Genomic DNA, 26660 nt, shown 5'->3' on the forward strand with positions numbered 1-26660 from the left:
CAAGAGTGGTCTATTGTGCTATTTTATTGAACAATAGTACCAATTATTGATTTTAATACTCGTACATAATCTTACTAGAACTATTATATACGTGAATACGTCATATTCCATTTATTTTGGCATTATGGCATATTAAAGAGCTACAAATTAAAGAGAAATGATTAGGTGATGAGACTCAATTCCTACTACCTATCTTCAAGAATTTAACCTACCAATAAGATAATTAACTTTCTCACTATATAATCTTGTTACATTTTTGTAGAATTGAAGATAAACAAAATTTCAGGAAACAATTTCCTTAACCTTCTCTCTTTCATTTTTATATATTATTATGGCAACGTCAGGTGAGAAGCTCAAACCAATTGAGCTATTCCTCACTCTCAATGCCAGGGTAGTTTTGCTCTCAAGATATCTATAAGAAGCAAATAAACATAATCCCTATTTTATAAACATAAACACCATGACCCCATATATAACCAAATTAAAAATCTCCTAATAAATTTTATATTTACACTTTGTATTTAGTAATTGCTCAACTTGATTGAAAAACATTTACTCCTAATCTCCTAAATTACTTTCACCGGCCTAGCTAGCTAGTTCGTTGCTTTACTACATGTGTTGAGCCATTTTGAAGGTAATTACGAAATAATCAATAATTGGAATTAATTATTGAGTAGCAGGTTAGGTTTAGCACCTTAATAATTGTATGTATCTATCTCTGTGGAAGACACCTTTATAGTGAAGGCAGTGGAATCCTTGTCGAGGGGATCAATGGAGTTGGATTTACTTAATCATTTGTTGATTTCATGGTTCACCACTTTTATTAAATTATTATATCTTTTAAGTTTCAAAATAGGATATATCTTTAAATTTAATGTTAATTAAAGCAGTTGAACTTTTTAAACATGTACTTTTTTTTTTTTTTTTTTTTTTTTTTTTTTTTTTTTATAATGCGTAGTTGAAGAAATTGATGTTTAAACATGTGCATTGAAAATTATACATATACACAAATTAGACAAACAAAAATGAACATGAAGAGTTATAAAACAAAAGGAGTATTAATGGAATTCATCCATTATTTTTTTATGTTAAACATGAAACATGTCCTAGTTGTTTGTCAATCTTAATCAACTTGTATTATTGGATTCAATTGGTAGAGCAAGTTGTTATTTTTATTTTCAACAAACCCACACCTAGTAGTATATAATTGAACACCATTAGTATCTCCTATCATTAAAATTATGTTACAAAAACACACAAATCACATTTAGTAGTGTACATATTGTAGCACTAACAACAAGAGAGAATATACAGTCAATTAGTGAGGCTAAACAAAGCTAGCTAGCTACAATAGTTCTGTCTATAGAGAAAAAAATGCATGAACAACTCTTTCTAGTATTAAAATCAACGTTGTTGGTTATAGCACTATCCATGGTAATACTAGGCATCATTTCAAGGGCAAGGCGGAAGCCATACCCGCCAGGCCCGACGGGCCTACCCATCATCGGCAACATAACGATGATGGGCCAGATGACCCACCGTGGGCTAGCCAAGATGGCCGAACGTTATGGCGGGCTGTTTCACCTCAAGATGGGCATGGTACACATGATGGTCGTCTCCAGCCCGGATGAGGCCCGAGAAGTCCTGCAAGTCCAAGACAGTGTCTTCTCCAACCGGCCCGCCAGCATTGCCATCAGCTACCTCACCTATGAAAGGGCTGACATGGTTTTCACACACTACAGCCCTTTTTGGCGTAAGATGCGCAAGCTATGCGTCATGCACCTCTTTAGCCGGAAACGGGCCGAGTCATGGCAGTCCGTCCGCGATGAGGTAGACCACATCATCCGGGCCATTTCGGGCCGGGTCGGATGTCCCGTTAACATTGTGGATCATGTGTTTAATCTTACTAAAAATGTTATATACCGGGCTGCCTTCGGGTCAAAATTCTCCGAGGGCCAGGATGAGTTCATAGCCATCCTGCAGGAGTTTTCCGAGCTATTTGGAGCGTTTAATATAGCGGATTTTATCAAGATCCTCACTTGGGTTGACCCGAATGGGCTTAATGAACGGCTAATTAAGGCCCGGACCGCATTGGACCGGTTCATAGATCCGATTATTGATGATCATGCCAAGAAGAAAGCAACTAATAATGAACATGTAAAACAAGACAATAAAGTTGAAGATGATCTTGATGTGGTGGATGAGTTGTTGAACTTTTACAGTGAGGATGCCAAAGTTAATAAGCAGGATGATTCACAAAATAACCCTATCAAACTTACTAAGGAAAACATCAAAGGTATTATCATGGTAAGCAATCTAAGCATATTGTTACGTAATACAAGTTATATAGATTGTCTAAAGTTAATAATTTGTAGGAAAATTTCACATTTACTACTAGCAAAAACACCACGTATCAGATTTATTACCTGTTTAAAAAAATATTTTATATTACTACCACCCAAATTCCCTAACTGTATATATTGCTACCACTGACTAACCCCGTTAATGTTTCTGTTTGAGGGGCCCACAAGAACGGCTGGTTGGGTGTAGCCACCGTTCAACCACCTTGCAGCCCACCCGTCCCCTCAACTGCCACCCCCTCCCCCCTGCCGGCACCGGCGCGACCCCACCACACCCCCCTGCCGGCGCGACCCCACTCCCTCCCTTTCCCCCACCTACGCAGACAACCACCCCTCTCCTTTCCCGTTGTTGCTGCCCCGACCCCCACCCCGTACCGGAAACCACTCCCTCTCCCTTTCCCCCACCGAAAATTGCCCCCCTCCCTATTCCCCACACCGAAATCGACCCCCTCCCCTTACCCTTTCGGCCATCCCTAATTCTAAACCACCATCCCCAAACCACCCTAAACGAGGGTTTCGATTTCGGTGGTTTGGGGCTGGTGGTTTATGATTTCGATTTCAATTTCGATCTCGAATTTTAGGGTTCAATTAGCTGGTGGTTTGGGGCTGGTGGTCGGGAACAAGAAGGGGAAAGGGGTTCGTTGGCCGCCGATGAAGAACGTGGTGGAATTTCGCGGCGGAGGTGACGGTTTAGCAGCAGGCGGGTGTGCACTGACCATGAGGTTAGGGGTGGTTGGCAGGAGGGGAAAATGGAGGAGGTGGGGTTCGCCGGTTTCGGGGAAACAAATGGCCGCCAGCAGGGGGGAGGGTGGCTGACGCCGGGAAGGGGAGGGGAGGGGAGATGTTTGAGAATATTTTTTTTTTAAAAGTTTTTTTTTATATTATTTAAATTATTATTTAATGAAATATGGGGCCCACTTAACGGAACCTTAACGGATTCTGTTAAGTGGTAGCAATATATACAGTTAGGGAATTTGGGTGGTAGTAATATAAAATATTTTTTTAAACAGGTAGTAAATCTGATACGTGGTGCTTTCGCTGGTAGTAAATGTGAAATTTTCCTAATTTGTAGGTAGAAAAAAAAAACAAAAATTCACGTGTCAATATTTTTACAAGATAATATTTGCTTTTAATTAAATTAAAAATTGATATAATCATCCCTCATAAAAATATAAAATAAAATAAAAATAATAATAATTTGATATAGTCAAAGTAAGTTAAAAACAATGTAAAAAGTCAAATTGTGTCAATTATTTTGAAACAAATGGAAAAAACTTAACCCTGTTCTAATTTAGTAATGCCAAAGAGTAGTGGTACAAAAAGACAATAAGCTGCTATTAAAAAAGGTTGTGATGAGGGATGCATGGTCGACTTAGAAATGTTGAACACTTGATTACTAATGCTAATATGATGTATCATGTAGCAAAAGATTTGTGGGTATACAGTCAATAACTCAATATAGATACATTATCAAATATCATATATAACTAATAGTAGTATAAATTTACAATAATTATACAGGACATGATGTTTGGAGGAACGGAAACAATAACATGGGCTGTAGAATGGGTAATAACAGAATTATTACGCAACCCCAAATACATGAAACGAGTCCAACAAGAGCTTGTTGACGTAGTTGGTTTAACTCGACGGGTCAACGAATTGGATCTTGATAAGCTCCCATTCTTTCGATGTTGTATAAAAGAGACCCTACGTATGCACCCACCAATCCCGCTCTTGCTCCACGAGACTGCTAAGGATGCGGTCATAGGAAAATACTACATTCCTAAACATTCACGAGTCGTGATCAACACATGGGCTATTGGAAGAGATCCAAACTCATGGTCTGAACCAGACACGTTCAAACCCGAAAGGTTCCTTAAAGAAGGTGCACCCGATTTAAAAGGGGCTAATTTTGAATTTATACCTTTTGGATCGGGTAGACGGTCTTGCCCGGGTATGGGGCTAGCGTTATACACGCTTGAGTTGTGCGCGGCAAATTTACTCCATTGTTTTACGTGGGAGTTGCCTGATGGGATGAAGCCGAGTGAACTAAATATGGATGAAACATTTGGACTCACTGTTTCAAGGGTGACTCGACTCGTTGCGGTGCCTAGTCCCCGCCTGTTGTGCCCGCTCAGCTGAATGAACCACGAAGCCAAAGGTGCAGGATCGGTGATTGCAACAACAAAGGTAGGTAATATCAAAGTTGCCTGCCTTTCTTTTAAGTGGAAGATTTAGCGATGGGTATGAAGAGACCCATGCTACATTTTTTTTTTTTTTTTGAAACCGAGACCCATGCTACATCCACAATATATAATTTTGTACTTTGTATAATAAAATTTCATTGCAATTTGTTTTCACCACATTGGTACATTCATGCCAACTTTTAATTTTCAAATATAAGATGTTCTTTAAATATTTGTCGATATGTACACCAACTAAAATCATGATTTTTTTATTTTTATTTTTTTTATTTTTAATTTAATTTAATTTAATTTTTTATTTTTTTTTATTTTTTTTATTTTACATATTACAATATGAATGAAATTCATGTAAGAATCACAGATAACTATCCCTTCGTATTTTCTGCTTCCCTCCTGAATATTGTTATTGTTTAAAATCAGCAAACATTCAAGTAAAACTTAGTTCACGATCATTTATCAAACAAATTGTTGTACTTGTGAGTTGTGACACAAACTAAAGAAATTGGATTGTTTGAAATACTGTACTCCCTCTGTCCCAAAAAGAACGACCCATTTGGGTTGAATACGCGGGTATTAAGGAAATTAAGTAAAAAGAAGAAAAATATTTTGGAAAGATAAATTTACATGGGGTTTGTAATAAAATAGAGAGAGCAAGTAATAAATTAACATAGAAAATCAAATTTTTATATGGGGAAGCTAATTTTGCACAAATATTGTAGCCAATTGGTGGGTGTTTTAATGCAAATGGGTCATTCTTTTTGGGACAAAGTTTTGGCCAAATGGGTCGTTCTTTTTGGGACGGAGGGAGTACAATTTATAATGTCATGGAAAAAGTTTGCACAAATCCCGATTCTCACACATGTATGCATGTGTTGAGCCATATTTATGGTGGTTCTATTATACTGTAAATAATACGGAGTACAGGTAATTAATTAAATTGGAATTGAGTGGCAAGTGTTTAGCACCTCATTAATTATAGTGAAGGTAAAGGAATCCTCGTGGTGCTGAGGGGTGTACCGCGTGTACACATGGAGTGTAAACTGTAAAGTGATAGTAGTTGTTCTCTTACGCAATAAGGCCAGACCACGTCACTTCACCTTAAAAAAATAATACTACGTATTAGTAAAAATAATTTTAGTTGTGTAAAATTAATTTTAGTTCAGTTTAAACAAGTTCAGTTTAGTAAAAATAATTAAAGTTTAGTAAAAATAATTTAAGTTCAGCAAAAATAAGGTGAAGTAACGGGGCTTAAACGTACATAAAATTTTATATAATAAATTATAGTCAACCCAGTAGAGTAAAATATGGGATATTGATAGAGTACATAAATCGATCCTGAGCTTTAACCATAAATTTTTGGTTGAAAATCCATTAACATGATATTAAGATTCATTGTGGCACAAAGTTTACGTGTCCAAATCTCAACCACCCCACACTTTTAAGTTAATGTGTTTGGTATAAGGGGAATTGAATGAGAGGAATCCCCTTATAATGTTTTCTCTCTCTAGCTCTCATTTTCTCTCTCGAAGGTCATCAAGGGTTTCCCTCCTTGCTTAGGCAGGGAGGCCTTGGGAGCCTTTGTTAGGGATCTTGTTAGCTTTCTTTCTCAAATTGTTTTTCTTTTACAGGTATTCAGTCTTCGAGTTTTCTTCGTTGCCCTGTCCTGTTCTATGTCTTTCTCTTCTTTTCTTTAGTTATGAGTGTTTCTAGTATGGTTACTTGTGTTTCAAAGTCCTCTGATTCAATCGTGAATGATGATGCTCTGATCAATATTGATATCAACATGTCATCCGCAGATGATGTTGTTTCAATATTACCTGTTCCTAACAACGGAATAGGAGGCTCTATTGAGCAACCCCTTGTTGAACATGCTCTTCTAGATGTTCAGATGTTAGATGATGCTCCAGTTCACTCCGTCTCTGTAACAAACGCTCCGGTTAAACAGTCCTTCATAGAGGCTGTCAAGACTTCTTCACAGTGGTTTTCTGAAGCTCAGAATATTGTTATGACCTCGACTGAGTGGGAAGATGAGCCTCTTGCCCCTCCTGATTCATCCAAAGCAGTAGCTTTTCATAAGGATACCTTGGAAAAGCTAAGAAAACCGTGGAAGTTAACCCTAATGGGTAAGTGTTTGGGCATTTCGGTTCAACCTTCTTTCATAACTCAACGAGTTCGTGCTATGTGGAGACCTAAAGGATCGCTTGAGGTTATAGATCTAGGAAAAGATGTTTATCTATTTAGGTTTTCAGTCCAAGATGATTATGAGCGTGCCATGTTAGGGGGACCGTGGTTCATTTTAGATCATTACTTAATGATAACAAAATGGAAGCCCAATTTTAGACCTTCGATGAATCCTTTTGATAGGATGACGGTTTGGATTCGATTTCCGGAATTGCCAGTTGAATATTATGATAAGGAAGCCCTTTTCGACATTGCTAAGCTAGCAGGTAATCCTCTCCGTGTTGATTATGCTACTGATCGTCTAACTCGTGCTAGATATGCTAGGGTATGTTTAGATATTGATTTATCTGTTCCTTTGGTCACTAATGTTTGGGTCGGTAATGGCTGGCAAGCTATAGAATATGAAAATCTTCAATGTCTTTGTTTTTCTTGTGGTAAAATAGGCCACACTAGAGAAAAATGCACTCTCATACAAGTCTTAGTCGACAAAGGAAAAAATTCTATTTCTACAAGCAATAATATTTTAATGGGTGAAAAGTCTTCAAACCCCACTTCCCTTGAAGTATGTTCTTCCTCCACTAGTATGGAAAATTCCACCACTCCCACTTTGCATGATTCAAGGGTCAAGGTTTCCCACTCCTCAAGTGAATATGGCCCTTGGACTATTGTTACCAACAAAAAAAAATATAGTAATAGCCAAGCAAAAAATCAAACAAAGAAAATTACTTCCGTGTCTTCTAACCAAAGTAACCCAAACAAATCAGCCCAAAAACAAATTCCAAAAACTACCCCATTGAAGCCCACTTCTGAGAGGCCCAATATTTCTACTCCACACCAATCCAACCCAAATTCCAAGTCACAAAATCGTTCTAATATTTATGGAAATCTCAGCAATTCACTTGTTTCATCTATCTCTCCAAATTCCTTTGCTGTTTTGGACCCCACACCACCTCCAACCTCCAATGATAATTTACTTATTAATTTAATACAAAACAATGATGAGCCTCTCCTTGAAAATAACACACAAAATCCCCTAAATCTTTCTTCTCCTTCTCTACTCTCACACGCTTCCCCTTCATCTTCCATTGCTCAAATTTCTAACCTTGACTGCCATTTGGCAAACACTAACTCGGCTTCAGCAATGGTGTCTCATGCAAACCCTTCGTCTCATGCAAACCCTTCGTCTCCCTCTATATCTTCTCTCATTTCTCAGAACAAAAACAACAAAGATAAACAAACCCCTGAAATTCAAAACAAAGAATTAAGCACAAATGGAAAAAAACAAAGCGAAATTACCTCCGATTCGACCTCCTCGCCGGACTGTACGGATAAACCGGCGGGAAACTCTCACCCCTCCTCCACAACAAACACTATCTCATCTTCATTCTCAGAATTTCCAGACTCTACCTATTACCCCTGCTCAACCAATTTCAATGAGAATGCCATTCTCTCCATACCCCCAAATTCCGCTTCCTCCATCTCAAATTCCCTTCCGACCAACACTATCTCCTGCTCAAATAACCAGAATTGCACAAACACCTCCTCTATCTCTATCATCGACTCCTCTCCTATGGTCATCGATCGACACCCCTCCGACTCCGGCCAAAATCGAGCTAATGTACAATACCCTGCTTCAGATCACGACTCTTATGAAGTCGCACCTTCCTCCACCTCGCTCACCACCTCCGACCCCGTCAACAACCCAACCTCTCAGACCATGGTACCAGCAGCAGGTACCATGGCCGTCTTATCAGAATCACGACCTTGTTCCCCCTCCAAACAACCCCCAGATCATCGATCTTTCTTTGGGAAACAGCGAACAAGATCTCGAAAGTCAAGAACACCTTATGAAAATATTCACGATTCGAAAAGGAATTGTGGGATTACAGATAGACATCAATTTCTGGGAAACGAAGAACACCATCAGGGAGGTGGACTCGGTAGTGATGCCGTTGAAAATGCACGATGTGATTCTGATGGATCGTGCAATGCAATGGAAGGAATGGGACAAGTTTGACATCTTGTTCTGTAAAGGAGACCCTGTTCCTGATTTTCCTGACCTTAATATGAAGATTGTGCTTTGGAACGTTCGTGGAGCAACAAGGAACGAGTTCATTCCTCACGCTTGGGAGGTAATAACTTCACACAAACCTAGTATTTTTATCATTCTCGAAACTAAGAGTGATGGCTTAAGGGCTGAAAAGGTTGCTAAGATGTTAGGCTATGATGATTTTGATTTTATTAGTCCGAATGGTCTAAGAGGTGGGATTTGGATGATGTACAATAAAAATGTCGAATTAATTAACTATATTGAAGGGGAAACTAGGAACTACTTTCACGCTTTATTTAAGTTTAGCCCTGATGGAAAAGATGTCCTGTTGACTGCCGTTCATGCGCCTTCTTCTCCGGCTCAGAGGCATAAGCTTTGGAACGATTTACAGGCTTCTCTTCCGCCTGATAACACCCCATGGCTGTTTATGGGGGATTTTAATGAAGTTACTAAGCCTTCGGAGAAGTCAGGGGGTCTCAAATTTAGGAGTACTCAGTGTGCTGATCTTAATAAATTAGCCGAGGCTGCTTGCATGGTTGATCTTGGGTTTTCGGGCAACCCTTTTACTTGGCATAATGCAAGGGAGGGTCTGGAGCTTATTCAGGAGCGCCTTGACAGGGCAATGGGGAATCCGAGTTGGCTAAATACCTATCCAAACACTCAGGTATCTCACCTTGCTCGCACTTATTCTGATCATAGCCCTATTTTAATTTCTGTTTTTGATAATCATAGGGGTGGTCCTTACCCTTTTAGGTGTAAGGCTGCTTGGCTTGAACATGATCATTTCTCTTCATTTTTTGTTAAAAATTGGGATGTGCACAATTTTGATTTTATTAAAGGAAGAGATGAATTTCTGACTAATATTAAAGCTTGGAATCATGATATTTTTGGTAACATCACTAATAAAAAGAAGAGGCTTTTGGCTAGAATTAATGGTATTCAGATTGCTCTTGCTAAAAAATACTCAACCTTTCTTGTAAATCTGGAAAAGGAGTTGCTGTTTGATCTCAATCATATTTATCATATTGAACGTGTCATTTTTGCTCAAAAAGCAGGTTTGGATTGGAGAAAAAATGCTGATTGTAACTCTAAATATTTTCATTTGATTGCTAACATTAAAAAGTCAAGAGGAAAAATTTTATCTTTACAAAATGATGATGGTATTTGGGTTAATGATTTGCAGCTTTTAAAAGATATGGCTAGAGACTATTTTTTAAAGGTTTTTAAATCTACTGATATCGATTTAAATCTTTTGCAAGTCTATCATTTTCCTAAATCTAATGCTGCTTTTGATGATCCTGGTTTTGTTTTACCCCCTTCTTCTTCTGAGATTAAGTCCATTCTTTTCCAAATGGGCCCCATTAAATCCCCGGGTCCTGATGGAATCCAGCCCTTATTCTTACAAAAACATTGGTCTTCTCTTAGTGTTTCTATATCCAATTTTATCTCTGAATGCTTTACTAATGGCTCTATTCCTTCTGCTATTAATGACTCTTACATATCCCTTATCCCTAAGTGTGACTCCCCTTGTTCTATGAAGGACTTTAGACCCATAGGTCTTTGTAATTCTATTTATAAACTTATTACTAAATGCATCTCTAATCGTTTAAAGCCTATTATGGATGAGCTTATTAGCCCTTTTCAATCTAGTTACATTCCAAATAGGTCTATCGAGGAAAATATTATTATTATAAAGGAGGTTGCTCACCATTTTAATAAGGCCTCTAACAAAGCTAATCTCATGGCCCTTAAGATTGACTTAACCAAGGCTTTTGATAGCCTAGAATGGAGCTTTATCAAGGATACTCTCCTAAGTATTAATCTCCCCCTAAATATAGTTAATCTTATTCTTAGTTGTATTTGTACTCCTAGAATCTCCCTCCTTTGGAATGGTGAAATCACTGATTCTTTTTCTCCGACTAGGGGTATTAGACAAGGTGACCCCCTTTCCCCTTACATTTTTGTTCTTTGCCTTGATCGTCTCTCTTGTATGATACAAGACAAGGTTAACGATGGCTCTTGGAAACCTATGAAAATTGCTAAAAATATCACTATTTCTCATCTTTTTTATGCGGATGATGTGTTTCTTTTTGGAAAAGCGACCACTACTAATATTGTTACTATGATGAATGTGCTTGAGCATTTTAAAAATATTTCTGGCCTTGCTATTAATATTCAAAAATCTTCGGCCATTTTTCCTAAGAAAATGAATCATAATGTTAGGAGATCTATTTGTGATGTTTGTAATATTACTAATACTACTAATTTTGGCAGGTATCTTGGTATTATTATTTCTCACAAACGTTTAAATCAATTAGAATATTTTCCCCTTCTTGATAAAACTTGTTCTAAAATTAAAGGATGGCAAGCTAAACTTTTGAATATGGCCGGGAGATGTACGCTTATTAAATCTGTCCTTAATTCTTATCCTGTTTATGCTATGCAGACCAACATTTTACCTTCTAGTGTCATAAATGACCTTCAAAAAAAATGTAAACAATTTCTTTGGAATAGGGTTAATAGATCGAGATACATTCCTCGTACTAATTGGAAGGTGGTCTGTGATCCTATGGCTAAAGGGGGTTTGGGTATTAGAGATTTGAAAAGGTGGAATTTATCTTTCATGGCTAAACTCGGATGGAAAATTTTAACTCAAAAAAATAAGCTTTGGATTGATATTTTTAAGAATAAATATTTAAAGTACTCTAATTTTATAGATTATAGCCCTAAAGTTTCTGATTCTGTGATTTGGAAGGACATTTTGCGTGGAAGAGACATTCTTAAACAAGGAATTAAAATTAATATTGGAAATGGTCATGATACATCCCTTTGGTTTCATCATTGGGTTGGGGATTGCCCCCTCTATCTCATTCCTAATCTTAACATCCCTAATTCCAAAGGTCATTGGCGTGTGTCTCACATAATACGGAACAATGCTTGGTATTTAGATAACATTGCTCATCTTATTCCTTCTTCTATATATGCTTTAATTCTTGCTCATCCTTTACCTAAATTAGTTGATGTTCCTGATAGATTAAATTGGACCCTCCACAAATCTGGTTCTTTTACCATAAAGACTGCCTACAACTCTACTCTTCCTCCTTCAAATCTCAATTCCACTTTTCTTTCTTCTTTTGCGTGGAAAAGCCTTTGGAAAATTAAAATCCCTTTTAAATATAAAATGCTTCTCTGGAATGTTGTTAGGGATATTCTTCCTACTGGTTGTACTCTGAAGAAGAAAATTACTTGTTTTGATCCCATTTGTATGAGATGTGAAGCCCCTCTTGAAGATACCATTCATATATTTAGGGATTGCCCTAATTCTGGTGCCTTTTGGTCCTTAGTTTTTAAACACTTTACTTCCTTTCAAATTGATTTAAATCGTTTTTATAATTCTAATTTTACAGAATGGATCGATTTTAATCTAACTAACACTTCTTCCTGGAAAGTTGTTTTTTCTGTCGCCATTTGGCATCTTTGGAATACAAGGAACATAGCCATTTTCGAACAAAAAATGAATTTTATTCAAACTACATTTAACAAGTTTTATGTTGATTATGTGTTTTGTTTGAGATTAAAACAGGCTACTCCTATGGATACTCCTTCTTCATCCAGTTCTCGGAACTCTAGACTTTGGGCTCCTCCTCACAAGGGTTACCATAAGCTGAATACAGATGGCACTTGGATTAGTATTGACAATGCTGGAGGTGGGGGTGTTATTAGGTGCGAAAAGGGCATTTGGGTTACAGGTTTTGCCATGAAGTTCAATGTAGTTTCTGCTGCTTCTGCTGAGTTATTGGCTATAAGGGAAGGTCTCCTTACAGCTTGGGAAAGAAACATTAAACACTTGGAGCTTGAGATAGATGCTGATGGCCTAACCAAAATGCTTAAAGACCCCAAGTCTTTCGAGGATGGTGATCTGGGAAATATAATTCGTGATGTTGCCTCTCTTTTGTCTAGAGATTGGGATGTTGTTGTATTTCATGCTAGCAGGGAAGTTAATTATGTTGCTGACAGACTAGCTATGTTGGGAAGAGCCAAGTTCAAGATTGGAGAGAAGGTGCCTTTCTCTTACCCTCCTCCTGAAGTTCAGCAGACATATGCTATGGAAATTCCTGGGATGCAGTCTTCCTAGTTATGCAGTGCAGCTCGCAATTTCTCCTCTCTGCCTTTTTGATCAAACTTACTGCTGCTTCTATTACTTATGCTGCTGCTGTACCTTATGCTTTTATCATTTTTATATTTATCTTTTGTATTAGGATAAACTTCAGTAACTATGAGTGGTTTACACACCTCTCAACTCATCCAGCTTTTGATTTGATGATTATCATCATCAGATTTGCTTATCTATAATATATGATATTGCCCTTTTGCGTTAAAAAAAAGTTTGGTATAAGGGGCTCATGCTGCATTCACACTTCAAGTTCAAAGGGCTCTCAAAATGATCTTGAATGTTAATCATCAGCTTAATTATACGAAGTACGGAGTATTTGATATCATAATGAAAGATAATTGGATGCAAGCTAAGCTAGTGCCCATAATTTTTTGTATTTGACATTGTTATTTAAACCTTATTTTTATAAGGAACTAAAATTAATTACTTCGTATAATTTTACTGAAATAAGATTAGTTTTGCTAAACTGAAATTCTTTTTAATGATTCTCTATTATATAATTTGTATCTTATCCAAAGTTACTAATTTTTACTAAACTGAAAATATCTTTATGGAATTAATTAATAACATAATACGAAAATATGATCATTGAAAATTGTGCAAAAAAGACAAATTGGACAAATAAAAATGAATGGGGGGAGAGTTCGTGATAAAACAATTAGATCAGTATCTAACGGCATCATCCATCATTTTTTAATTTTTTTTTTCAAGTTGAATCGATTCGTATAGGATTCGATCAGTTTTGTTAGAGCAAGTTGTTAGTTTTTTTTACTATAAAGTTAACGCCATTATTTTCTTCTATCATTAAAATTATGTTACAAAATCACACAATTAGAAGTATACAAGTGTAGCACTAATAACAAGAGTGAAAATACAGTCAATTTGTCAAGGAATAACAAAGCTAGCTGATAGTAATTCTAACTTTGAAGAAAAAAAATGCATGAGCAACTATTTCTTGTATTGAAATCAACGTTGTTGGTTATAGCACTACCCATGTAATACTAGGCATCATCACAAGGGTAAGACGGAAGCCATACCCGCCAGGCCCGACGGGCCTGCCCATCATTGGCAACATAGCAATGATGGGCAAGCTGACACACCGTGGGCTAGCCAAGATGGCCGAACGTTACGGCGGGTTGTTCCACCTCAAGATGGGCATGGTACACATGATGGTGGTCTCCGGCCCGGATGAGGCCCGAGAAGTCCTACAAGCCCAAGACATCATCTTCTCCAATCGGCCCGCCAGCATTGCCGTCAGCTATCTTACCTACGACAGGTCTGACATGGTTTTCGCGCACTACAACCCTTTTTGGCGTAAGATGCGCAAACTGTGCGTCATGCACCTCTTTAGCCAGAAACGGGCCGAGTCATGGCAGTCTGTCCGAGATGAGGTGGATCGCATCGTCCGGGCCATTTCGGGCCGGGCCGGGTGTCCTGTTAACATTGTGGATCACGTGTTTAATCTTACTAAAAATGTTATATACCGGGCCGCCTTCGGGTCCAAATTCTCCAAGGGGCAGGATGAGTTCATAGCCATCTTGCAGGAGTTTTCCGAGCTTTTTGGAGCGTTTAATATAGCGGATTTTATCAAGATTCTCTCTTGGGTTGACCCGAACGGGCTTAACAAACGGCTAGTTAAGGCCCGGACCGCATTGGACCGGTTCATAGATCCGATTATTGATGATCATGCCAAGAAGAAAGCAACTAATAATGAACATGCATGTAAAACAAGACAATAAAGTTGAAGATGATCTTGATGTGGTAGATGAGTTGTTGAACTTTTATAGTGAGGATGCCAAAGTTAATAAGCAGGATGATTCACATAACCCCATCAAGCTTACTAAGGAAAACATCAAAGGCATTATCATGGTAAGCATATACATGATTCTTTCTCCATGATTTTATTTAAATATTTTTTTTTTTAACACTTTTCACGTAAAAATTATGGGTTGGTATGCAAGTGATACTCTCTCCACATCATTATTTAGAATTCTTACTCCACATCATTTGTTATATACAGAGTACAAAGTATTCCGTAACTTTTACATTGGCAAGTGATAAATGAAATAGGTCAATTAATAACAAAGGAATTTGCTTTTAATAAATTTATAGTTTACTTTAACAGCAATAAATATATGAACAATGCAAAAAGTTAAGATGTGTCAATTATTCTAATATAGTAACACGTGTAGAGTATGGAGTACAAATTAACCTTTTTTTTTAGTGATGCCGCAAAGTAGTACTAGAAGAAAAGATACTAAAGGCCTGTTCTCATTGACTAAACTGAACTAAATTGAACTTATTAGAGCTGAACTGAACTTATTAGAGATGAATTAAGTTGAACTTAATTGAAGTGAAAATAATCGTATGAGAACATGCCTTATTGATAGCTGCTCTTGAGAAAAAGTGTTGATGAGGGATGCATGCATGGTCGACTTAAAAATGTCAAATAATTTTATTTTCGAAAGAAAAAAATGTTAAATATTTAATTTGATGTGTATATCATGTAGCAAGATGTTTGTGGGGTATAATGGTATATAGTCATTATAGATACATAATCAAATACAAGTATCATAATTATTAATTAATAGTAGTTAAGTAGTATAAATATGGGTGTGCACAACTGTGCAAGACTGCAAGTAATCCAATTTAGGCCAATTTAAAATGATTGTACAGGATATGATGTTTGGTGGAATGGAAACAATAACATGGAAAGTAGAATGGATAATGACAGAATTATTACGTAATCCCGAATACATGAAACGGGTCCAACAAGAGCTTGTTGACGTAGTCGGTTTGACTCGACAGGTCAACGAATCGGATCTTGATAAGCTCCCATTTTTTCGATGTTGCATAAAAGAGACAGCACCCACCAATCCCGCTCTTGCTCCACGAGACTGCTAAGGATACGGTCATAGGAAAATACTACATTCCTAAACAATCACGAGTCATGATTAATGCATGGGCTATAGGAAGAGACCCGAACTCATGGTCTGATCCAGACACGTTCAAACCCGAAAGGTTCCTTAGAGAGGGTGCACCCGATTTAAAAGGGGCTAATTTTGAATTTATACCTTTTGGATCGGGTAGACGGTCTTGCCCGGGTATGGGGCTAGCGTTATACACGCTTGAGTTGTGCACGGCAAACTTACTCCATTGTTTTACGTGGGAGTTGCCTGATGGGATGAAGCCGAGTGAACTAAATTTGGATGAAACATGTAGAGCCACTGTTTCGAAAATGAGTCGACTCATTGCGGTGCCTAGTCCCCGCCTGTTGTGCCCGCTCAACTGAATGAACCACGAAGCAGAAGCTGCAGGATTGGTGAATTGTGATTGTAACAATAACGAATGAAGGTGGTGATATCGAATTTGTTCAACCGTCCTTTCAAGTGGAATATTTAACGTTGGTTATGATGAGGAGACCCATGTTGCATCTACAATATATGTACATCATATAATAAAATTTCACTGAAATTTATTTCACCACATTCATGCCTACTTTTGATTTTCATATATAGTATACGTTGTTCTTTGAATATTCGTTGATACACCAACTAAAATCATCAATTTTTTTACATATTATGAATGTTTTTCATGTAGGAATTTGCATGTATAGTTCTCCTCAATCAGAAGAACAAAAAAAATGTGAATTCTTAGCAAGAATTGTTGGTATAATATCTCACTTTCTTTGCACAAATAAAATTTTCATGTTGCTATACAGAGTGGTCCGAAAAGGCATAGTTCTTGGCCTTCTTGCGTTATAAATGATATGTGTTTGTTCTTCCTTATTCTGTTGAAAGAATGATGTTGAAGTTCTTATAATGATTTCTGCATCACTATAAGATAGTGTCATCCGGGACAATTGCATTCCTAGTTATAATTACTATCCCTTCGCGTATCACGTACCCTTCATCTTCCCTGCCTCCCTCCTGTATATTATCTTTGTTTATAATCTGCAAACATTCAAGTAAACATAGTTCATGGTCATTTGTTAACTAATGGGATTATGGAAATTCTTTGCTTTCATGAATTTCACTTCAGACAATGATAGACATGATGTGTTTATATGTGAATTTCAGCATCTTTTACCGTGACTCTTTTGCCAATTCTTGCATTCTTGTCTATTATAGCTTTCCTTATGAATGATCCTTGCCCAATTCCTATCGGTATTTTCGATGATGTCTTCGTTTCCATGTTCTGCAGAAAACTTTCCTGTTTGTTTACAGAATCAGTTGAAGGTGAGTATAAACAACTCAAGGTATTAATGTATAATGGGAACTCATAATCACACTTTTTTTCATGTAGAATTCTGCCAGATTCGCGTATAGTTTGATTATAGGAACAGGCAGAACAGGGAACTAGTGATATTGTGTATAGCCTTTCAACTTTACAGATTATTTTGATGTGAGCAACGATTATTACTAAAGAGCATTGTATGAAAACAAGGATAATAGTAAAATGATTGGGAGACACTTTGTACCAGTTATACTGTAAAAAAATTCATAAATTAGCCGAGTTTGACACATGAAGACATACCCGTGCTTGACAAATCACACATAGAACCCGAGTTCAAAAGACATGCAAATCATTTTCACATTAGACACATAAGGGGCAGTTAAAAGTTTAACTATTAGCCTTACTTGGTAGATATCAGATCCCATTAAAATTGAATCTTCTATTACAGCTGCATCATCAATTTTTGTTCCAAGACCTATCACTGAGCCTTTGATTCTGCACCTCTGCGCTTGAAAGAACGAAAAAAAGGGGTGCTTTTTTCAAAGTCATGGTAATTAAGGTGCTTTTTTTATAGATAGCTTTTGTAAACATCATACTTGTGCTTAATCAGATGAGAAACAGAACAAGTTAAAATGACTTTCTTGATAGGAAGTGGGTTTCTTACATTGAGGAGGCAACCATCTCCTATGGCACTGTCGATAATTACAGCATCAGTTACTCTTGTTGGAGGGAGACGCCGAGGCAAAGTATAGAGAGGAAAGTCGCTATCACAGAAGCTGTGACCAAAAGGGTTAAATGTGTATATATTAGACTTAAGAAGAATTATATCAATGATGTTTAGTAGACGTACTGACAATTTGACAGTTAAAGTTTAATTTGCTCCCTCAGTCCCTTGAAGAAACATGTATTGACTTCGCGGAGAAGTAGGAGAGTGAAAAGGTTGAGAGAAAAAAGGGGAGAATGAATACAATGTATTTCTCCAAGGGACATTCAAAGAAGGTATATGCATATTTCCTTTAAAGGAGAAGGGAGCATCTTTTTTTCATCAAGTGACTTATACTGACTCAAATCTTATGTCTGTAGTCTTTGTGCTTTCCATGTTGGCTTCATAGAATCCCTTTATACTTTGCATGTTCTCCCAATATCCATCAAATAGATATGCTTGAACCTAGATTTGGCCCAAAGAACAAAAGGAAAACTTTTTTTAGCTAACTGTGAATTGTAAACCATCTTTTTCAGACATCTAAAATGACATTTTGAAAAATTGAAATCTAAAATTAATCAGAATCAGTCACCTAGATACAGAACTAGCTGTCGTGCAGAAGGATTCACGTGAAAATAATGAAACCATATGAAATTAAACTGTGTAATGACTTTTGCTTGAAGAATTTACATGCTTACAGAGAAAGCAGTATGATGTACTGTCCTTCGAGTGAACCATAATGAATAAATGCCTCAAACTTTATATGGAAAATGAGCTACTTTGGTTTAAGATTTCAATACTAATGTGACTATGATTCGTGCGTGTATCATATGATGTTTATATATCACAATATATTTCCTTTGAATTAGTTGATTTTATCAATAAGTATAATTCCCCATACCTTCATTCCTAATGATATAGCACCAGGAATTGCTTCACTCTTGAAGTCATTTGCCCATGAAAGGTCTTCTTTGAGAATGTTTATCATCACATCTTTGCTAATGACATAGATGCCCATGCTTGCATAAGTAGTATGGTTGTTATCTTGGGAATTTGTGACGTTTCCAACCTGATTGATTGTGTTTCGAGAAAATTAAGTCAGAAGAAATTTATAGCTTCTTCATGATGAAATTATTACAAGTCCAAGCAACTCACCAAAGGAAACACGGTCTCTTTTTCAAATATGTCGAGTACTTTATTATCTGAATTTACTTTCAAAATACCAAAACCTTTGTCATGCCTTTCTTCTAATCTTAGAGCTGAAATAGTTATATCAGCTCTAGTTTCGTGGTGGAGCTGAAGAATGTTCTGGTAATCCATTCTATAGAGATGATAGCCAGGGAGGATAAGAAACTCCGTGGCAGGGCACTCTTCTAGCATCCACAAAAATCTCCTAACAGCATCAGCATTTCCCTGCCATTTACAAAAAAGAAAAATAAGTATATTACATGGAAGGACTATAAGAAATTAATAACCCGAAAAAACATAAGCAAGTTCACAGACTCTTCCTATAAAAAAAAATAAAACATGTTCCTGACCTGAAACCAGCTCTGATTTTCTGGGCTTTGACATGCAGCAATGACTTGAAGAAACTCCTCTTTCCCAAGACCCACATTCGAATAAGTTCTTGTAAGGTGGGAATTGAGAGAAGTGGAATTAAATTGTGTTAAAGCATACAACTTGGTTATGTTGCTGTTAATGCAGTTGCTTACAACAGCATCTATCAGTCTGTATTTTGCTCCTAGTGGAATAGCGCCTGCTGACCGTCTTCTCATCAATGGGCATAACTTACAGTCTGAACCATTTCCAAATAATATTGCTGCAACACTCTTACATGCACAATTCCCTTAATATAAGTCAAAACCACCCCTGACATTATAAAATATAGTAAGCCTAAAATCTCTAAAATTAACATTATATGTAAACGATTAAGTCAAGAACCTGATTTTCCTGAGATGAAACTGAAAGAAGTTGATCTGCCTGCTGAAAGTTTGGCATGGGCATACTTGAACAAACGGATAATAAAAACTTTTTACGAGTGCTGACTTCATTATGGCGTGACCTTAGAAGCGTATGTTTGATATTGGTAGGAACTACTGAGGCTAATTGCAATGTCACCATTACAAAATATGAATAATATTGCTTTTGTTAACAAATAATGTATGATTTCGACTTTACGAGCAATGTATTATATTTGACAGTTGCATTAAACCGAGGAAGAAGGCATAGACAGGGAATATTTAGGTTTCTTCCTCATGGCCTCTGCAGCATGGTTTATTACAACATGAATCATACTGTTTTTTTTGAAATATTATTATGGTACAAAACAACAGCTGACATTCCTTAATTGTAGAAATTTTGTTAATTTGTTTTAAGGAACTTCATCTGACTTTGATTCGAAGTTTCTTATTATCACTAATCACTTTCTTCATCAACTCTTTTGTTTGCTTTATTCTTGTTGATCCAAAATGGTTTTAATTTATTGAATATCTTAATCAAAATTCTTGTCTAGGAATCTTAAAGGACCAATGGAGATAGCTTGGTCCAATATTTCTGTTGTACTCAGACTATAAAATATGGTTAATTGTTTAAAATAATGTTTTTATGTTTATGAAATTTCATTAAACCTTTCTTATTCTTTGATTACTATATGTTTCAATCTTAGATGTCTCATGTGCTCCCATTGATTTAAAATAAGCATCATTTTAGCACGTTGCACACATGTGACAAAGTTTTTTGCTTAATATTCTAACACCATTGATAAAACCTTGTTCTTAACTATAGTAATTAATGATTACATTCAAGGTTTACCTCAAATATTACCAACAACCTTAGTAAAGTCGCAGATGGTACACGAGACCTTGGGTATCAAATTTTGTCTACATCACTATCCACTCCAACTACAAATTGGTACTTATTTTTTGATAAATTGAATAGATACTTTATTTGGAACGAAGCACCAACTTTAAAACCATAGTTATTAAATTGGACTTAGTAATGAGAAAAAACAATAATTTGTTATCCTTGGATTACTTTTTTCTAGGAAATTAGTTCCCTTTTTTCTAGGAAATTAGTTCTCTCTCAGTATGCTATTCGAAATCTTCCACTAAACTACTAAAAATTTACTGTAGTATGGACCTCAAAAGGAAGGATCTTTGAAAAAACAAGGACAATACTCAAAGTTAATAAGCTTGAAATATTTTGGCTATTTTTAAAAAAAATTCAAGCTAGAGTGGTTATGAAGATAGGCATACTTAGCTTTTCAATTCAATATGAAATTCAGTATTTTCTAAATTTATTTAAGGTCCAAGAAAACAGCATTTTTAGAGATTGTATTGCATAAGTAGCCATAGAAAATACACAGAATTACCCATATAAGAATTTTTAAAGGGTATAAAAGAAGGATAACATTTGTTCGTCTGTTCATTGATATCTTACTTTCAAAAATGTCAATACAAACGACTCGAAAAAGAAAACAAAGGTTACATTTGGAACGATGTCTTGGTTGACATTGACAAATGACAAGCAAATCAGTTGCAAGATGAAATTTAAGAGACATAAGTTTGAACTATTCTCAGGCAACAACGCTCCTTGTCCATAACAAGAATTTATTCCAACAAAAACTATCAAAACCCCAAATAAATGACTAAAAAAAAAGAAAAGGCCCAAGATTTAATCTTTGCTCAGGAGGGGTGGTAAGTTTCATCTTACGTCCAATGTACTGTAAGACTCTCAGTTTCTGAATCCCCTCCTTCCCCGTGCTCATTTGTTTATAGCAGCTCAGGAAATTAGGTAACCTTGAAGTGGCTCAATGAACAGGGGAAATACCTTTTACATCAACCATATTGAATTTAGGCCTTCAAATGATGTTCGAAGAGCGAAGCCATTTCAATCTGCCAAAATAAGTCAGATGGTCATTGATAAGAGCTTATATTTTGCGGATCCATATATACAGCATATGCACTCCTTACACCTAGACATAAAATCCCATTGAATCAGGGTGTGGTGCAATGGCATAGCACCATGAACCAAACTTCCAAACCCTATGATACTGGATATATTATTATAGGCTACTCTCATATGGTTTCCCATCTTCCTTCCCCTCCCCCCTTATTCTAGAGAGAATAAAGACCATGTTCCAAATTCTACATCAGATTAGAAAATGTAAAAATAATGTCAAAATTAATGGTCAGCAATTATGTAGGCTACGGTGAAAAACTTACAGCTGTTAGTGCTGACTCGGCACCTTTATTACCCGCTTTTCCACCAGCTCTATTTATGGCCTGCAATTACAATGCACAAGAGAAACACAAATTATAAGGGGCTTAAGGTTGAAGCAAAACGATTTAGCATCAACAACACATTAGTATCAAAGAGACAAACTGATCAGTTGGTTGTACCAAGGTCCCAAAGTAAATTAATAGGCAGCAAAGAGGTCTAGATGTTATCAGTGAGCATACAACAACTTGCAGGTGACAAAAGACGGATGATATGACATTCGTTATATTTGGATAGTTGTATGCTAAAAAAGTTTTCTCAAAAAAAGATTTTGAAAAATAAAAAATAGAGATAGTATGCTAAAATTTTGAAGTGAGGAAATAGGGGGTCGGAAAAAATTACCTGATCCATGTCATCACAAGTAAGGACACCAAAGATACAAGGTACTCCTGCAGCAGAACAACAAAATCACAATTATACTTATCAGCAACATGCAATAAACACAGACAATTTTCAGAGCTATGATTTGCACTTTGGGAACAGTTATTTTTGACTGACATCTAAATGGAGAATTGCATTTGCAAGTAAACTGTCTTTCTGCAAATGCCAATATCATGTGGACTAAGAAGTTCTACCTGAATTTAATCCAGCTGAGAGTACTCCAGAGGAAGCAGAATTAACGACAGCATCATAGTGTGAAGTATCACCTCTTACCTAAAGTTGCCAACAAGGAATTAAACATAATCAGGTCAAGAACAATTCAGATATGGTTTCAATAAGAGACAAAATGTACATTAACATACTATGAGAAAAATTAGCCATTGACATTGGACTTCTTTCCTCATACAGTGATGAAACATGCACATAATATGAAAAGGGCCTCTAAATAATTGCACATTAAGAAGAATGACCTGTAATATCCCTATAATAGCTACTTTTCAGATAATAACACGAATAAAAATTTGATTCAGCCTTGAAACCTCAACTAAGGCCTAAGGGTACCATGTCAAATTAAAAGAAGCATTAAAAAGGTTGAGAAAGTTGGTGCGTGAGTCCAATGCGTGCTGGAAATCAAGTGTATCAATCATATTCAACATGGGAAATAAAGTAATTGTGACAGCCCTAAATGGCACTCATGGAAAAGTACAATACTTGTGACTAAATGGCCATGCTAAACCTAGGTCACAACCCAAAAAAAAACTCAAGTGGTAAAGGAGCAAGAAGGATGATTTAGAAAGGATTTGACTAAATATAAAACAACGCAATGAATTCTAACACACATCAAGGACCTACCACAGCTCCAAGACAAACAATAGCATGATATTTTCCGGATTGTCCAAGTGCCTGTGCAGTTACACCTAGCTCATATGCACCAGGAACCCAAATAACCTGTCATAAAAGAAAAGTTTGGTTACAAATCATTGATATTAATAAAGGACTACTTGAAACAATTAAAAAGATGTGAACTTGAACATGTTTATTTCTGAAACTATCAGGGCATGTGCTATGAGGATTGGGGAGTCAACTTAGAGATCTTCAAGTAGCTCCACCAAATAGAGACAGAAAAGGTCTTTCTCATTTAATGCACCATCTTCCATCAGTTTATCCAGTTATAAATAGAATAAGGCACTTTCTCTATCTGTGCAAAGTGCTGATGGCATAAACACATTGCACAGATTGGGAAAAACTTGTCACAAATATACATAGGCATAGAGCAGCCACATACATCTATATCTTCATTGACGGAATATTTCTTGAATGTGTCAAGAGCTCCTTCCATGAGCCGCCTTGTCACAAATTCGTTGAATCTAGCCACAACCTTAAATAAAAGAAGAAAATATAGACAAATTAGAGTTGCAAACAGACACCTATCAGGTTTAATTATGCCCCATAAAACTATGGGTCATGTAATGACTAAATAATGTACAACAATTCTTAAAACCAATTATATCTTTCAGCAATTATGGTCACGTAACGCCTAATCATCATAAAAAAGTATGAGTATAATTAATGTTGAGGCACCTATATACAGGGAAATAATATCTAAATTTCTCCCTTATTCTGGGAAAGCTTTTACTCTGCAGATTAAATAGCCACATCTACAAGTTTCAGTATTGTTATGATCTTACAATTAGCCTGTAGATCACTAACTCATTAAGTCACTGCTACAGCTTACAAGCAGCCAGTGTCGGTCTTATAGCATTTGAAAGGAGAAGTAGGCTAATTAGACATGCTCAAGAGAATAGTTCAAATTTGAGACTGCAGAGAATCTGTAAGATTTTTTACATTATCACATGACTTCTTTCTTTGTCAGTCACAAAACATCTGGGAAAGCATGCCTTCTTCCCTACCTAATTACAGTACAAATACTTGCATACACCCTTCTCCCGCGCTAGGCGTTGACATTTCTTTTTGGCTCCCCCTTTTGCTTGCCTAATTTTCTATTAGGTTGTATTATATCTTAATTTTAATAGTCCGTAATGCAGATACACATTTTCCTTCCTTTTCAACCAGGTAACTGAGAACATTCTTTGGCTCAATCTAAACAAGAGGAAATAGATTGCCAAAATTGAAGACTATTCTGATTTAGACATGATATATATAGCCAATATAGGCCTTAAATGCTCTTAATATTGCCACTTGGGTCTTGTTTGGTTCACCTTATTAACATATACTTCGTAGTTAATAGAAGTCCATATAAAATCAAATTAGAAACTTTTATACTAGATCGTAAAATTACACTAGAAATAATCTTCACAATTTAGAAAAGTTTGGCTCAGTTCATATCATCTCATATGATTTTAAACATATCACATCAGAAGAATTTCCATTTGATCAGATATTGTCAGGCAAATCAAACAGGGCCATAGAGTTGTATCTATACAAAATTTTCCAGCGGCTAGTATGTCTGTCATTGTTTACTTTACTCAGCAAAGAAACCCATTCATAAAACAAAAGTTAAATTGCATTTGTTCCCAGTATAAAGCCTTTCTTTTAGGAGTACTTTTATTGTCTTATCAGACACAGCATGCAACACATGCTTGATGCTTTGACTTCTGCCAAGGATACTTGAACTCTAGTTGGCAGAAAGAGCATAAACATCATAAGCCACAATTTGCAATCTCTTTATTTGCCTTTATATATATCAACTGCACTACTTCAGTATAACCGTACCCAAACCTACCTACCGGCCTACCCCCTACCCCCTACCCTCACTCCCCCAAACGCCTCATCCCGATTATCTTATTTGCTGAGTAATCCCTATTTCCCTATCTGATTACCACCAATTTTATTTTCTCTGTACTAAATTACATAGAGAAAAAGGAAGCCAAGGTCTGAAATGTTGGTATCTCCAAATTTTCATTCTCATCAAAACATCAGTACAATAATTCCATCATTGCATATTACAATCCTTATAATAATACATCAAAACCAACAAAATCTATGATGAAACTAACATATTTGCCACTATTTCTTCATAATATCAATAAATCAAAATGGGTTTATTAAAAACTCCCCTTACTCCTCTAAGTCAAACTAAATTCCATTACTTTTCAATCTACAATCAAAATTTATAAATGCACATCAATATACATTGTTAAATTGCAATCTCACAACATTTCAACCTCAATGTGAAACTACCCACTTACTACCTAATCTAACAAATTACACTAAACATAATCAAAATTCTGTCCAAAAAAAAAAAAAAAAAAAAAAATTACCAAAGATAAAATTGAAAAAAAATCAGCATAAAAAGAGGGATAGAAAAAACTAACAATGGCAAATCGGAAATTCTGGGCTTTAGTGACATAACCTTCAAGCTCCCTAACAGCATTAGTCACAACAAATGATGCTCGATTTTTCTTTTCTGATGCAACATGAACCAACCCAGTACCTGAAATCAATAAATTTGCAATTTTGAAAACTACCCTTTAAATTTTATCAATTTTTTGAACAAAAATTGAAGGAAAAAACCAATAAAAACTACAAACCAGGAAAAGAGGAAGAGGAAGAAATAGGAGCAGAAAATCGAAGAAAGGCAGAAGATTGTTGAAGGGAGGTGGGTTTAAGAGGTAAAAAAGTGGGGTTTGCAGTAAGGAAACAAGATTGAGAAGCTACAAAAGAAGCCATTTTTGGTTGATTTGGTTAGCTGAGTTTTTCTTTTTGTGTGTTTTTGAGTGAGTTTGGTGTGTTGGGGTTAGTGCGTTGGAGTGAAACAAATCAGTGCGAGATTTTATAGCAGGCTGCGCAACTTCAGCGGCATGCTTCGAGCCTTGGTGTGCTGTGTGTGTGCGCGGATGATTCATGCCTTTGTTTGTTCTCACCTAATCAAACGATTTGATCTTGATTTCTTTTAACTTTTGGGGTATAATATGAAGTCAACACTATGGTGAGAAATTGAGAAGTGAGATGCACTAGACTTGCCCTCTCGGGGATCGATTGTAATTGTTGGATTGTTTGGGGGCGATTTATTATGTTATTAAAAGGTGACTTGTTATATTGTTGAAAGGTAACTTGTTGCATTTCACAT

General features: G+C 36.3%; 3 protein-coding genes and 2 pseudogenes across 3 annotated transcripts; 3 read left to right on the forward strand and 2 right to left on the reverse strand.

Moving 5' to 3' along the window:
- Positions 1 to 1374: 1374 nt before the first annotated feature.
- Positions 1375 to 4538, forward strand: LOC145607285 (cytochrome P450 84A1 pseudogene; annotated as a pseudogene).
- Positions 4539 to 8019: 3481 nt separating this feature from the next.
- On the forward strand, positions 8020 to 12933 carry LOC145607286 (uncharacterized). The gene has a single exon (XM_081662994.1). The coding sequence runs from the start codon at positions 8020 to 8022 to the stop codon at positions 12931 to 12933; it is 4914 nt and encodes a 1637-aa protein (XP_081519120.1).
- Positions 12934 to 12935: 2 nt separating this feature from the next.
- On the forward strand, positions 12936 to 16264 carry LOC145607287 (cytochrome P450 84A1-like; annotated as a pseudogene).
- A 385-nt stretch (positions 16265 to 16649) lies between these two features.
- LOC145607289 (inactive glucose-1-phosphate adenylyltransferase small subunit 2, chloroplastic-like) lies at positions 16650 to 19915 on the reverse strand. The gene is made up of 9 exons (XM_081662995.1): positions 19853 to 19915; positions 19450 to 19740; positions 19079 to 19324; positions 18813 to 18980; positions 18273 to 18376; positions 17873 to 17984; positions 17613 to 17711; positions 17062 to 17184; positions 16650 to 16925 (listed from the first exon to the last, which is right to left on the reverse strand). Exons 1-9 carry the CDS (start codon positions 19913 to 19915, stop codon positions 16809 to 16811), a joined length of 1323 nt encoding a protein of 440 aa, XP_081519121.1. The 3' UTR covers positions 16650 to 16808.
- Positions 19916 to 21303: 1388 nt separating this feature from the next.
- On the reverse strand, positions 21304 to 26349 carry LOC145608549 (6,7-dimethyl-8-ribityllumazine synthase, chloroplastic). Its single transcript, XM_081664161.1, has 8 exons — positions 26122 to 26349; positions 25906 to 26024; positions 23856 to 23948; positions 23423 to 23518; positions 22765 to 22843; positions 22532 to 22578; positions 22135 to 22194; positions 21304 to 21804 (listed from the first exon to the last, which is right to left on the reverse strand). The coding sequence occupies exons 1-8, from the start codon at positions 26258 to 26260 to the stop codon at positions 21763 to 21765; spliced, it is 675 nt and encodes a 224-aa protein (XP_081520287.1). The 5' UTR covers positions 26261 to 26349; the 3' UTR covers positions 21304 to 21762.
- Positions 26350 to 26660: the final 311 nt, after the last annotated feature.

Source organism: Chenopodium album, chromosome 23, assembly GCF_948465745.1.
Source record: "Chenopodium album chromosome 23, dcCheAlbu1.1, whole genome shotgun sequence".
In the NCBI taxonomy this organism is placed as follows: Eukaryota; Viridiplantae; Streptophyta; class Magnoliopsida; order Caryophyllales; family Amaranthaceae; genus Chenopodium; species Chenopodium album.

What these genes read in the sequence shown, in the direction of transcription:
- LOC145607286 (XM_081662994.1), top strand. Translation starts at nt 8,020, where the DNA reads ATGGAAAAAAACAAAGCGAAATTACCTCCGATTCGACCTCCTCGCCGG.
- LOC145607289 (XM_081662995.1), bottom strand. Translation starts at nt 19,915, where the DNA reads ATGCCCATGCCAAACTTTCAGCAGGCAGATCAACTTCTTTCAGTTTCA. An exon ending in ACTACAGACATAAGATTTGA is followed by an intron (nt 17,985 to 18,272) that starts GTCAGTATAAGT and finishes TTTTGGTCACAG; the next exon opens with CTTCTGTGATAGCGACTTTC. An exon ending in TGGGATCTGATATCTACCAA is followed by an intron (nt 17,185 to 17,612) that starts GTAAGGCTAATA and finishes GTAAACAAACAG; the next exon opens with GAAAGTTTTCTGCAGAACAT.
- LOC145608549 (XM_081664161.1), bottom strand. Translation starts at nt 26,260, where the DNA reads ATGGCTTCTTTTGTAGCTTCTCAATCTTGTTTCCTTACTGCAAACCCC. An exon ending in AGAATTTCCGATTTGCCATT is followed by an intron (nt 23,949 to 25,905) that starts GTTAGTTTTTTC and finishes CTTTTATTTAAG; the next exon opens with GTTGTGGCTAGATTCAACGA. An exon ending in CCGTCAATGAAGATATAGAT is followed by an intron (nt 23,519 to 23,855) that starts GTATGTGGCTGC and finishes CTTTTATGACAG; the next exon opens with GTTATTTGGGTTCCTGGTGC.